The sequence below is a fragment of the Loxodonta africana genome, chromosome 7 (genome assembly GCF_030014295.1).
Source record: "Loxodonta africana isolate mLoxAfr1 chromosome 7, mLoxAfr1.hap2, whole genome shotgun sequence".
Taxonomy (NCBI): domain Eukaryota; kingdom Metazoa; phylum Chordata; class Mammalia; order Proboscidea; family Elephantidae; genus Loxodonta; species Loxodonta africana.
In genome coordinates, this window is record NC_087348.1 from 83,616,078 (window position 1) to 83,630,324 (window position 14,247).

Genomic DNA, 14,247 nt, shown 5'->3' on the forward strand with positions numbered 1-14,247 from the left:
TGCAATGCTTCTTTAAATTCCAAACTATTTAAAAACAAAACATTGAAATTAAGTAAATAAATGGTCTTTACTCTCTAAAAGAAAAAGACTATAATGTGGTCTGGTAGAAGGGCTGCATATGAACATGTGAATTTTACGTTAAGTGTTCTAGAATAACTCTCATGGAGGAAGCTGTTGGGGTAAGATTAGAATTGAAAGAAGACAGCCATTGAAGAAGTATGAGTATGTGAGTGTGTGTGTATGAGAGACAAAGAAAGAGAGAAACTTACAGAGACATCAGGTAAAGAGAAAGACCATGAATTGTTTTTGTCTACTGTAGCTGTAGAAATGTGTTCTAACTAGAGTGGGGATATCACCAAGAGAGGTAATGGACTGACATAATTTAGAATGCAATTAATCTCCAAGAAAAGCTATTCATTCATATTAAAAAATTGAATTCTACAACTGTGCTTTACTAGGTATACAATCTGACACTCAAAGAGAATAACTCATTATAGAGTAAAATATATTATTGCTCTTCAAGTGGCTATTAATGTGTTCAAGGGAGGAAAGGAAAAGGTTAAAAATTAAGAGGCATAGCTTGAAACCACTAGCCCTTAGGCAAACTGTGGAAGCTCCCAACAGGTGCTAAGTTTTGTGATGGTGATGGCAATCCTGACCAGAAATACACTCAGACTGGGATGGCACGATGCCTTTTTCATAGTCATTAAATATAAACGTAAAGAGGGGTGGCGATTATAATCACCAAAGACATTGTCTTATTGGTGGTAATTGTTTTAGGAATATTATCAAGTTGATGATCAGATCATCTATTTTTTAGGATAACTTATACTGCTGTGACCCAAGCCATGGTATTTTCAATCACCTCATATGCATGAGAAAGCTGGACAATGAATAAGGAGACAAAAGAAGAACTGATGCCTTTGAATTATGATCTTGGTGAAGAATATTGAATATACCATGGATTACTAGAAGTATGAACAAATCTGTCTTGGAAAGAAGTAGAGCCAGAATGTTCCTTAAAAACAAGGATGGCAAGACATCATGTCAAGTGCTTTGGACATATTATCAGGAAGGACCAGTCCCTGGAGAAGGATATCATGTTTGGTAAAGTAGAGGGTCAGAGAAAGAGAAAGACCCTCATCGAGATGGATTGACATAGTGGCTACACAAAACATAGCAATGATTGTGAGGATGGTGCAGGACCAGGCAGTGTTTTCCTTTGTTGTACATGGGGCCTCTATGAGTGAGAACTGACTAGATGACACCTAACAATAGCAATAACATCCTGCTATGAGAAGTTGAAAAATTTCTTTTACCTCTTCTACATATGGTTTTATATATTTTCAATAATTTATTGAAAGATGGAAGAAATATGGAAAATAATATAAATAAGTTGAAAGAATGGTTAAGGACTTCATCTAAAGAGGAAGCTGCTTTCCAAGTAACAGTTTGAATTCTCAGTATCTGTGAATTTTTCATAACAGAACTGTCACAATTTCTTACACATTTATGAACTGTTCTAGGATTTTTCTAACTAATTAAACAATCCCCCTGCAGATTTGATACTTGAACACAAAAGCACAGGAAATGTCCTTGAGGTGAGCAAAATCAAATCAGCAATATTGCTTTCATTGACCTAACCAGGACAATGAAATGAGCATTATAAAAAAAAAGGTTTGATAACTACAGATACACGGAGCATGACTCACTTATTTTTCTGTTTCTCATATTTATTCATGCACCTGTACTGGACATGTTTAAGGGACTATTTTTTGTAAGAATAAATTCAGTGATTAGAAAAATATGACTGCAGGGCTAAGCAAGAGGCATGCTTTTTGATCCTAGCTTCACAACAAACTCACTGAGTAAACATGATCAAACTCCATATTCCCCTTGAGGTTCTGTAATTAGACTATAGCAATGACCTCCCTGCTTACCTGACTGTGCCTTTTGAAGTTTTCTAGAAATTATTAAGTGCAATATATGTTGTGAAATATATAATCGAATATTAGGGTAATTTTCATCATTATTTCCTCTGCTGGGGAAGATGGAACATTTCGTTCCTTGTCTATAACTAAGGAGAGGAGTGAGCAGAAGCTCATTGACCACATATTATGAGAATGGACTATAAGCCAATTGCTTAAAGGAGTTCTTCCTGCTCACTGGTGGGTAGACTTTAAAAGAGCTCTATGCCTGTGGCTTAACAGGAAAAGAAAAGTGGGAAGCAGTACTGTACCTTCCCTGGAATCAATTTGTATCATTTCTGCATACACATTAGAATTTACACCAAAATCTCATTGAGACTCATACTCAGTGTCACAATAATCAGAAAATGTAGGTTCTTATTTCCCCAAAGAAATCTCTCAACACTACGTACATATGGACCATATAAAGGTGGTATGCTTCAAAAATGAGGAATTTTTAATAACAAAGTTTTGTTTTGTTTTTTTCAATTTAGGCTATCTTTTACTTATTCTTAAAATTCTTATAATTTAAAGCTTCAAGGTCTGTCTTCAAAAATGATAAATCAATTATTTAGAAAAAAGTTACTTAAATCAGTACTTATGAGTTTATTGATTCAGACTACGCCTCTGTCACTTTTTTTTTCCCCCAAGAAGAAAGAGACTTATATTCTCGCCTTCTCACCATCCCATTCTCTTCCACCAAACTTTCTCAATCTTAGTTTGACTTTTTTGAGGGGAAGCAACTAAATCTGCCCATAGATTCAGATACATCTACATCAAGATTTATTTAAGAAAAGAAGATTTTCCAGTGGGTTTCTAGCCTCTCTTTATTACACATTCTATTGGTGAACTCTTTTGCAACAGCACATATGGAGGAGATCTTTAAGGAAACCGTAGCTCACAATATCTTCTAAAAGATATCTTAGAATGTGGGTCTTGTTTTTTCTGTCTAGTCCTCTAGCTTGCTGTCACTCAGTTGTTCACCATAAAGCTTAGTGTTGCCATCACTAACACATGCCCCTTTCTTTCCTTTCAAAGCTCCACTATATTAACTCACCCTTAAAGACACCAAAGCTGGGAATATTTCTTCCCTCCTTTAGATTTCAGTGCAAGGAACTCTTAGTGAGAGGTAATATTACAGCAACCTGGCCAATGCCCTGGATATCCTGTCCTTGGGGAACACAACAGGTACTGTAGGATTGAGTACAGTCATTACCAAACATGTTTACTATGTGCTATAGAAAGACTCCATGACTGGGAAATCCTTGGGCCCTGTCTAAATCTGAATGATTCAGATTGTCATTACTCAAGCCCAGGTTGATGCAAGTCTAAAGCATAAGCATGGAGAAAAGAGGAGCTCCCTTATATAATCTTCTCATTCTGGCCTAAAGTGCTGACCATCTAATCAGAGCTCACACTGAGGAAAAAGTATGGATTGTGTGTTCAAACAAAAGTGTATGGGTGTAAAGTGCAAGCCAGGAAGAGGGTCAAGAAAAATTAAAACACAAATGCTAAAAACATCTAGGTGTACATGAAGCACTACAAGACCTCAGGTGTCTTTTCTGTATCTGAAATGCAAAGTCTAAACCAGGAAGAGTAGATATAGATGATAGAGATAGAGATAGATGATATAGATATAGATATAGACATAGACATAGGCATAGACAGAGACAGATATAGATGATGTAGATAAGACATAGGCATAGGCATAGAGATAGATATAGACAGATAGAGATAGAGATATGAGAAAAGAAAATTTTGTATGTCATGCTGAGAAATTTTAACCTCCTAAACTCAGCTAAAATGGCATTGATACAATGAAAGCTTTCTTGTGATCATCTAAACAACTAAGGCTGGCATTCAGTGGCCCATCCCCATTTTCCCAAGTCACGAGTTCAAGATTTATAATTTCTATTTTTTTGTTTTTTAATTTTCTCATTTTAGAAAATTTGATTTCATCTTATACCCACTGTATGGCCAAATTTGGAATTAATTAGAGGATAAGTTATTAGATTTTGATTACCTTGGATGAATTCCACCTGAAAACTACTATAACCTTTCTAATGGAAGAATTGAGTGGGAGAGTTATTCTTTGAGCTACTAACCTTATGCACATGCACAGTTTTGCTCAAAGCAGACTTCTTTCAATCCAAATGTGCTGTTCCTTCACAATTGTGCATCAGTGAGTATGAATGCATTTGAGTGTTTCAGGTACCACACTTAGAAATCTTTAACACCAGACTTATGGTAGCAGTATTTGGGTTATAATTCAAGACCATGAATTTCCTTTCCTTGATATTTAGCCTGTGTATATGTATGCTGTAACTCTTATTCAAACTGAATGGAATATAAGTAACTCAGTCCAAGTCCTAGCTACCCAATTCTCTTCCATGAGACCACACTTTAAAGTTGAGATGCTAGCCTTGGGTAAATCCGGTGTCCTGAACCAAATAAATATTTGTAAAAGTTGGTAGATAAATTCATTCTGTGGATCTGAAGACACAGTAAAACAAAACAGACATGTGTATGACACCTGGAGAAAAGAAGTGTTGAAAATTTTGCAGAGCAAATATTGGATTTATTAGGAAGGTATCCAGTGAAATGTCAGACTGCAGAGAGATACATGTTACCCTCTCATAGATCTCCTTTCTATCCTCAATTTCTGCGTGCTTTCTTACAGAGTTGATTGTAGCCTGGCTTTCCCAGACACATCTCAGAAAATCTCAGCTATCTCTTATGCTTTTATGTTAGACAGCTCTTGTTAACGTGCCAATAAAATATTTTAAAAAATGTAGCTCAATAATCCATTCATTCTTTCATTCAGCAAATAAAATTGAAATGCCTAATATATGCAAAGCAGTACATTCAAGAGACTGGATACTTTGGTGAAAAGGGAAGAAAGAATTCATTCCCCATGAGGATTATATTATAGTAGAAATTTTCTGAAATGCATACAATGTCACTAAATCCCAAATCTGCCCAACTTGTTTGCCAAAATTTCTTTCTTCTCAGCTGTTAGTCCAAACACTATATGTGTTTTTTTTTTTTAATAAATTTGTTAAATTCCTATTTTTTAGAGTCTCATTTCCATTTAGAATACTAGTTTCCTTAATGAGTCTTAAGGACTTAATGTGAAACTCTCCTACAAAACAAAAGCTGTATCATATATTTTTGGAGTCTATAATGGAAACTAGTGTATTGAACATAATAGGTTTTTAATTAATATCATACTTTTTTAATGGAAGACTAAGTAAATGAGAAGGTGGATTACTTCTTCCCATAAGTGAGAGGACTTCATGTAGAAGATGATGTCTCCTTTACTTTCTACTCCTTTCTATGTGACTCATTCTATGCTCAGAGCAACAACTATACTAGAACCTCTCCAGTGTTTTCTTTCTACAGCAAAGATTTAATGAGCCTGGATGTCTCTGATGCCACCCCGACTAAACCTGAAGAGGCGCAGCATCCTCACTCGAACTTCCTTGGTCTTGATAGTGTAAACAACCGGATTGAGTACCGGCGGTGTGAGAAAATGAAGATAGGAGAGCAGCACACGGCAGGATGGGGAAGCCCGCTTCCCAAATCGGTGGATCATGGACAGGCCAATCATAGGTGTGTAGAAGAGTAGCACAGCACAGATGTGGGAGACGCATGTGTTGAGGGCTTTGAGGCGCTCAGTCTTTGAGGCGATGGACAGCACTGTTTGGAAGATCAGCCCGTAGGAGAGGACAATGAGCACTGAGTCCACCCCCAGCGTGGAGAACACCACAAAGAGCCCATAGGCGCTGTTGATGTGGGTGTCAGCACAGGCCAGCTTCATGACGTCAGGGTGCAGGCAGTAGGAATGGGAAAGCAGGTGATTTCGGCAGTAAGGCAGCATCTTCAGCATGATGGGGGCCGGAATATGGAGACCGATACTGCGTACCACAACGGCCAAGCCCAAGATGGCAACCCGGGTGTTTGTGAGGATGGTGCCATAGTGAAGAGGGCTTCTGATGGCCACAAAACGGTCAAAGGCCATGGTCAGCAGCACAGAGGATTCCATGATGGAGAATGTGTGGATGAAGAAGAGCTGCACCAGGCACACGTCCACAGCCTGGCACCCAGCATGTAGATGGTGAGCACAGTGGGCAGCGTGGAGGCAGAGAGGCCCAGGTCAGTCAGTGCCAGCATGGACAGAAAGTAGTACATGGGCTGGTGAAGGGTGGGCTCTGACCATACCACCCAGAGGATCAGGCTGTTCCCCACCAGGGAAGCCACATACATGGCACACAGGGGAATAGAGAGCCAGGTGTACACAGCCTCAAGGCCTGGAAGGCCTGTTAAGGAGAAGAAAGTGTCATTGTAGTTGGAGTCTGACAGGATGACTTGGAGAGGCAGAACTCCAGGTAGAAGTGCAATCACAGGCCCTAGAATCTAATGAGTTGATGGGTCAGAATATATACCGTAAATCAAGGCCTTGCAAAGATTACCCACAATGTTCTTTTGACAACCCGCAACCTTATAATTTGCCCAAGTATTTCCTCTAGTCCATAGATAAGAAGTCATTCAATGTAAGGTGAGCTCAAACTATTAGAATTAATTCTGCCTAAATGGTAAGCCTGACTTAGGAGCTTTACAGCAAAATATACTTCCAAATCAGTGTTTGAAATATGGTTCTGGAAAGTGACTGAGGCAATCTTAGTTGGTCCTCCATATTGGAAAATTAACTCTAGATTCCAATATAGTTAGTGTGTTAGATCTCGAACCAAAATCCGAGTGTTCTTACTTCCTGTTCAGTCTCTTTTCATCACTTTATGCTGCCTTTCAATAGGCATTTCTACAACATGGTGAATATGAGAATTTAGCAGAGAAATCATCTGTTTATAATTAAAAAAAAAAAAATCCTCCAGAACATGGCAGCACACCAGTGTGAGCACGCAAACACAACCTACAAACACACACCATGCAAGATGACAAACTATTGCAAATATTTTAGACATTTATATAAATACGATTCCTTATCTAAGTGTAGTTATGTATGTGGTATACTAATTAAATAGAATAAATCTTAACTCATTACATACTAGAATGGATGCCTTAAGGTAAATCTGGAACTATTCTGCATTATTCTAATTAGAATACACAAACTAGGAAAAAAGGCATTGACTTGCCAATGAATCAATATTTAGATCTACTTGTAAATTAATATCCAGAGAAATATCAAATCTGGAAATAGATCTCTGTTTTCTGCCTTGAACTTTGGGCAGTTTTATATCCTACGTGTCAGCTACCTCCCTATATTTAATCCAGTATAGGTTTCCTCTTCCAAGAAGACAGTGAAAGGTAACTGAGTTTGGAAGTGTTTTCACTTCCCTCCTAATTACAAAGGAAGGAAACTTTTTGGAGTTCTCCAGAAATGCAAAACATTAAAGAACAATAACTGGCAAAGATGAATTAATTTGAGGGGTCTAATTTATTCTCATATTCAGAATTTTTTTTTTTTTTTTGTATGACATCGTTTTTCCCTTTAATTTATCTCCTTCTAATTTGTCTTAGGGTATGCAACCTAGCATTCCTTTCATTTTGAAAACAGTCTACCAACTGAATTATACCACCTTTTTCTTCTTCGGATAACAGTATACAGGTGCAATCTATTACATTTGTATTTCATATAATTTACAAAGCATTTTTATATATACCATTTTGAAGTACCTCAACTCATAGGACTTGTCAGATTAGTTTTTTCATGCCTGGTTTCCAGAATAGGAAACTTAATCTTTAAGAACTCAAGTATGTAACTTTCCCAAGCCACACATGTCCTTAAAGGAGGAATTTTTATATCAGGACTGAAACTAATCCTGGCTGACTTAGTGGTTTGCACTCTGAATATTGTCACCTGTAGCTGAAGACAAATGTCAGTTCTTAATAAACAGACCCAGAATACTCACAGGTATCCTTATATCAAAGTAAGCTAAAGACTCATAAGTTAATAATCATTTTTTTAAATTTCTTGTATGATGGATTCTTCTGGTTTATCCTGTTGTAATCAACTTTATTATATCAGATTAGATGCTTGCGTTTTCATTCAGTAGCTAACAACTGTTCTAGGTATTGATTTAGATGATGTAAATAGAGCTATGAAAAGAAAGTCTCAGTAACGAAAAAAACATTGAAGATTATATGCAAAGAAAATAAAAATGTGGAAAGAGAAACATATATTTTAAATTAAGAGTTTAGGGAATAGCTCTCTAAGGAGATGGTATTTGAACTAAGAAGATAGCAAGAAGTAGCAAGACAATCAGATATTGGTGCGTGCATGTATGAGTGTGATTTTGAGTGGGAGGGGATATGTAGAGGAGTATCATGAAAAACCTCAAATTCTTAGAGCTCCAGTTAACTAAGAGACAGGAATTTACTCTAGCTGGATTTGAGATAGCAATAAGACAGATAAGGAGCCCTGGTGGCAAAATGGTTAAGTGCTCAGCTACTGACTGATAGGTTGGTGGTCCAACCCACCAGCTGCTCCACAGGAGAAAGAGAAAAGACCTGGAAATCTACCCTCATAAAGATTACAGCCTAGGAAAACCTATGGGGCCATATAGGGTGGAGTGAGTTAGAATTAACTCCAGGGCACACGACAAGAATAATAAGATAACAGAGAGTACAAGAACCAATGCTATTCCTCGAGAAAAGTGAATTTCACCTAGAAAGAAAGAAAAGTAAACAATTCTCTGAATATATATATATAGAGTGGCTCTGAAAGTTTGGACCTCAGACTAGTGGTATGAGCAATAAGTAGGAACTTCTAAGAAATGTAAATTAATCAGGCCCCACCCAAGACCTATTGCATGAAGATTTCTTGAGTTGAAGCCTGGCATTTGGTGTTTCAACTATCCCCCCAGGTGATGCTGATGCACACCAAAGTTTGAGAACTATTACCATGCATCATCAGGTATAGTATTACTTCTTAAAAATTTGAGTGCAGTGTTCTTGAAGGCTCACTAAAACACAGGTGGGAGGAGAATCAAAGGTTATGAATTAGAAGGAAAAGTACATCTTTAGACAAAGAAAGAAACCTCACTCCTCTTTGCTAAGCTCCGAGATGGTGCCCGCAAGCATGCACAGGCACGAACACTAATTCTTTGATTGAGATGCCCCGAAGGATTTTACCACATATCATTAAAATCCAAACAGCATATGGTAATTGTAATAAACAAAACCATTATTTTGTTCCTTATAGTTTATTGAGAAGAGTACCAAATTGTTAATAAGGTAATCTGTATTTTGGCTACCCTCTGCTGCTGTAAAAATTTGAGCAAGCTGTTTTATCCCTTCTACATATATCATTATGAATTTCTAGGCAGTTATTGACAGAGCTAATGTGAAATAAGATGAAAAAAATGGTGAAAGACATTGGCTAGAAAGAAATGTACATTTGAATTAACTTTTTAAATAGTCTCTATCTGGGAAACCCAACTTACATTCACTCTTCACTGTTTCTTTAAGTTCAGAGAAAATCTTTAACATGCCTTTAACAAACTAAAAGGTCCTTTGTTTCACCCATACATCTCAGTGCAGGCAAAATCAGGACTCTTGATTTCATTGCACTTAGCCTTCAATTAAAAGGACGTTATGAAAAAGTTATTGAGATTCTCATGTATGTGGGGTAGACTATATTTGTATATTTCATGCTCATCTCACTGCCTAGAAGATGAATATTTCTTATAGTTTCTGTGTATAGTGTGTGTATGTGTGTGATTCATTTTTTGTGTGTGCATTTTAATTTTTAAGAAATACCTGTTGAAAGAAAGGCTTTAGCAAGAGCGTTGTTAAAAAAGCAGCACACTTTTTTCTGGCCTAGGTTTGCAAATAAGTAAGTGAAACAAAATTGGGGCAAATATCTTAATAACTTAGAGGTTCTATAAAAGTAGGATATAGCAGGCCTGCATACACACAATGCATACACACAATCACCCGAGGATTGGATTATTTTCATTTTCTTAAAATTTAATGAATGCTTTCTAAAATTTAAATACATATACATACATAGTTTTTTCAGTGTTAATTTGTATGGTCTATAGAGTCTGTTAGGGATGATAAAACATGACTGAAGGGAGGGTTAAGTATGAGCTATTTCTCCAAAAATTTAAGAATGTACTATGAGCTCTTTGTTAACAGGAACTGTTCTTTCTGGCTGGTAAGCAGGTTTACAATCAGCTGTAGGCTGTGGCTTCATGGAGCAGACAAAATAGGAAGTCGTGTTGGTTTCCAAAGTCAACGCCTATTTCTGCAACCATATTAGGATTTAGAGCAACAGTATTAAAAGCCCATGTTCTGCCAAGATAGTAATAAGAAGATGGGTTCGTGTTCACAATAGATTCTTCTTTCACACTCTATACATAGACTCACATATCCCATATTGATTTCAGTTTTTCAATTTTCTAAAAAGGTGAATGAGAGAATTGTACTACTTCTTGTATCATACCAGTGTCATAGGTTTACCCGAAGATAAAATAAGATAGTGGATGGAAGAGTTCCTAGTATTATGTAAAGTGCTTAGAAACTAAATAATAGTTTTTAATGTTTGTTCTCTCATTATTTCTTACCATTATTACTTACCATGCTCAAAATGTGAGGAGGTTTTTCAAGGATGATTCTTCATAGATTTAGAAAGAATTACAGTTTATCTTGATCACCTTAGATTTTTTGATTTACATCATCTCCCTTTCATCTTTCATCTTGCAAGAAGACATAGACAGTCTTTTCAGACTGCATAACCCAGCAGTCCCCCACGACATTCTGTTCCTTAAACTTTCCTTCATCATAGCTTGCCTCTCTTGAGAGTCAAATAATCAATCTGCCTAGAGATTCAGGTACACACAAACAAGGCTATACTTAAGACAAGGGAGACTTTTGCCAGTGAGTTACCAGTCCATCTTTTAATTGCACATTTAATTGATTTCCTCTACAACAGCACATTTGAGGAAGTCTTCAGGCAACTTATACAATAGCTCCTAGGTTGTACCTGAAGTGACCGTACCATTTCTCTCTCTGAATCTTTTATATACTATCCTTCTTCAGAATCTTACCTCAAAACATATTAACATTATTAGTAAAAGAACACTAGCAAGAACCTTAGGAGATGGTCTTTCCCCTTTTTTCTTCAAAACATATTTTTGACTCACCCGTAAGGAGGCAGGAGCTGAAAACACTCCTTCTCCTTGGGAGTCCGATGGCATTGAATCTTCAATGAAGAGTAATTTTACAGCAAGCCAATCAGTGTCTGGGACTCATTCCCTCAGGAACACAGCAGACACCATTGGCTTTGCAGCAGCAGCTGACTTTAACCATGTCATTGCCAGACAAGTTTTTCAATGGGATATAAAGAGACCCCTGTGTGATTGGAGAATCTTTGGACCCCTCTCCAAGTTGAATGTTTCAGTTGGTGATTCCTCTTATATGTGGTTAAAATAAATAAATGAATGAATGAATAAAAAAATAAATAGATAAATAAATAAGAAACACTCTAGATTGTAGTCATTTTTGTTTATGGGAATAAGAAAGATAGCACTGAGTGTGGGTAGAGAATGCACAGCTTGACTAACATAGCTGATGCCACTAAGTTTCACATGAGAAAACGATGTATTGATAAATGTCATGTTCCATATAATTTTGAAAAAACAATGACAACTATATATAAAAAAAAATATATATATATATATAAAATAAAACAAAAGGGACAACAGATGTTAATACTTTTTTGACATAGTCAATCATCTCATAGGATTAGTTTTCTTGGTTTGAAGTCCTGTGGGAAATTCTGTCAATTGGCATAATACAGTTCATAAAGTTTATGTTCTACATACTGGTTTGGTGAGTAGCATCTAAGGTTTAACAACCTTGAGAGACACCACCTAAGATACAATTATTAGTCCCTATTCGTCTGGAGCAGAAGAGAAAGAAGGAAACCCAAGAATCAAAGGAACTGATCTATGGGACTAATAGTCTCCTCGAAAGTCTTTACCTTGAGACCAAAAGAACTAGATGGAGTCCAGTTATCAGTATCAACCTTCCTGATCAGGATCACACAGATGGATCCTATAGAAAGGGAGAAAAATGTGGAACGAAACTTCAAATTCTCAAAGAACTAAGAATTCTGGACCCTATGAGATTGAAGGAATCCCTGAGGCTATTGGCCTGAGACACTCTTTAAACTTGAGCCAAAACTATCCCCTGAAGTCAACTTTTAACTAAATAGCATGTAAGCTCAAAAAGTAAAGAATGTCACCCTTGAATACAGTGCTTTTTAAAAAAATTAAATATATGAAACAAAATGGACAACAGTTACTCTAAAGCATAGATGAGAAGGTTGGAAGGAAGTGAGACAAAATTCATGGCAGTAGAACAACTAGAACATTTTCTTGGTACCAAATTCTTAGTCATCTAGTGCTGCTATAGCAGAAATACCTCAAGTGGATGGCTTTAATAAAGAGAAATCTATGCACGCACAGTCCAGTAGGCTATGCATTCAAATTCAAGGCATCAGCTCCAGGGGTAAGTTTTCTCTCTGTGTGGGCTCTAGAGGAAGGCCTTGGTTATCAATCTTCCCCTGGTCTAGTAGCTTATCAGGTGCAGGGACCCCAGGTCCAAAGGATACGCTCTGTCTCGGTGCTGCTTTATTAGTGGTATCAGGTCCCTACTCTCTGCTTGTTTCCCTTTCCTTTTTTCTCTGGTACGATAAGAGGTAGTCCAGGCCACACTCCAGGGAAACTCCCTTTACATTGGATCAGGGATGTGAACTTAGTTAATTTAAGGGTGTTACGATCTCACCCTAATCCTCTTTAACACAAAACTATTACAAACACAAAATGAAAACCACACAATACTGGCAATCATGACCTAATCAAGTTGACATACATTTTTGGGAGACACAATTCAATCCATGACAACCCTCTACAAGATGGGTTGACACAGTGGCTGCAACAATGGGCTCAAACATAACAATGAGTGTGAGGATGGCACAGAATGGGCAGTGTTTTTGTCCTGTTGTACATAGCGTCGTTATGGTCAGAACTGACTCGAGGGCACCTAACAACAACCACCACCAACCCTGGTAACCACTAATGAACTTTGGTCTCTACACATTTGTCTGTTCTTGTCTTTTTGTATAAGTCATACAATGTTTGTCTTTTTGTGATTAATTTGTTTCACTCAGTATAATGTCTTCAAGCTTCATTCATGCTGTCTCACGTAACAATAGTTCATTTCTCCTTCTGGCTGAATAATATTCCATTGTATGTATGTACCATATTTTGTTTATTCATTTTTCTGTTGATGAACATTTAGATTGTTTCCACCTTTTTGCTATTGTGAATAATGCTGCAATGAACACTGGTGTACCTATGTCTGTTTGTGTCACTGGTTTCAAAACCCTTGAGTATATTCCTAGCAAAATAGTTGCTAGGGCATATGGTAGTTCTATTTTTAGCTTTTTGTTCTATTTTTATTCTTAGTTTTCCACAATGGTTGTACCATTTTGCATTCCCATTAGCAATGGATAAGGATTCCAATTTTCCCACATCTTCACCAGTATTTATTATTTATTTATTTGTTTTATCTTAGCTATCCTACTGGGAGCGAAATAGTATCTCATTGTGGATTTAATTTTCATCTTTACAACAACAACAAAAAAAAGGGACCAGCTCCAGAGACTACTTACGTACAACCAAACAATTCACTGGTTTTGGCTTCTTGGTTTGGAGGTTTAGGGTCATGGTTTCATGGGACTTCCAAGTTAAATAGCCAAATACCATGTTTAGTACTTCTTTCCTATCTCTAGTTTATTGAGTAGTGCCTAGGGTCTTAAAAGCTTGCAAACCATCATCTAAGGTACAACAATTGGTCTCTATTCACCTGGAACAACAGAGAAAGGAGCATCAGCAATATGAGAAAGAAATGGAATGTGTGGTTATCGCCTCCATGAATAACTGTTTCCTTTGCTGGGAGATCAGAACTGAATGGTGCCTCACTATCATTACTGAATGTTTTGATCAAAGATTCTATGGAAGAATCTTCATTCAAAGGGGGAAAATATAGAACATAATTTGAAATTCCCATGGAATCCAGACATTCTGGAGCCACGGAACCTGGATTAACCCCCAAAACTATTGCCTTGAGTTAATCTTTTTTTTTTTTTTTTTAATGATTTCTCCTCTCTTTTTTTAAAATTGTGCTTTAAGTGAAAGTTTACGATCCAAGTCAGTTTCTCATACAAAAACTAATACACACATTGTGATGT

The 14,247-nt window shown here is 36.9% G+C and overlaps 1 protein-coding gene across 1 annotated transcript; it reads right to left on the minus strand.

The window, feature by feature from the left end:
- Window positions 1-5,114: 5,114 nt before the first annotated feature.
- On the minus strand, window positions 5,115-13,723 carry LOC100668213 (olfactory receptor 51G2-like). The gene is given in 4 exon segments (XM_010600957.3): window positions 5,115-6,062; window positions 6,065-6,383; window positions 11,974-12,047; window positions 13,669-13,723. Coding segments are annotated over 4 exon segments (1,134 nt in total). The 3' UTR covers window positions 5,115-5,376.
- Window positions 13,724-14,247: the final 524 nt, after the last annotated feature.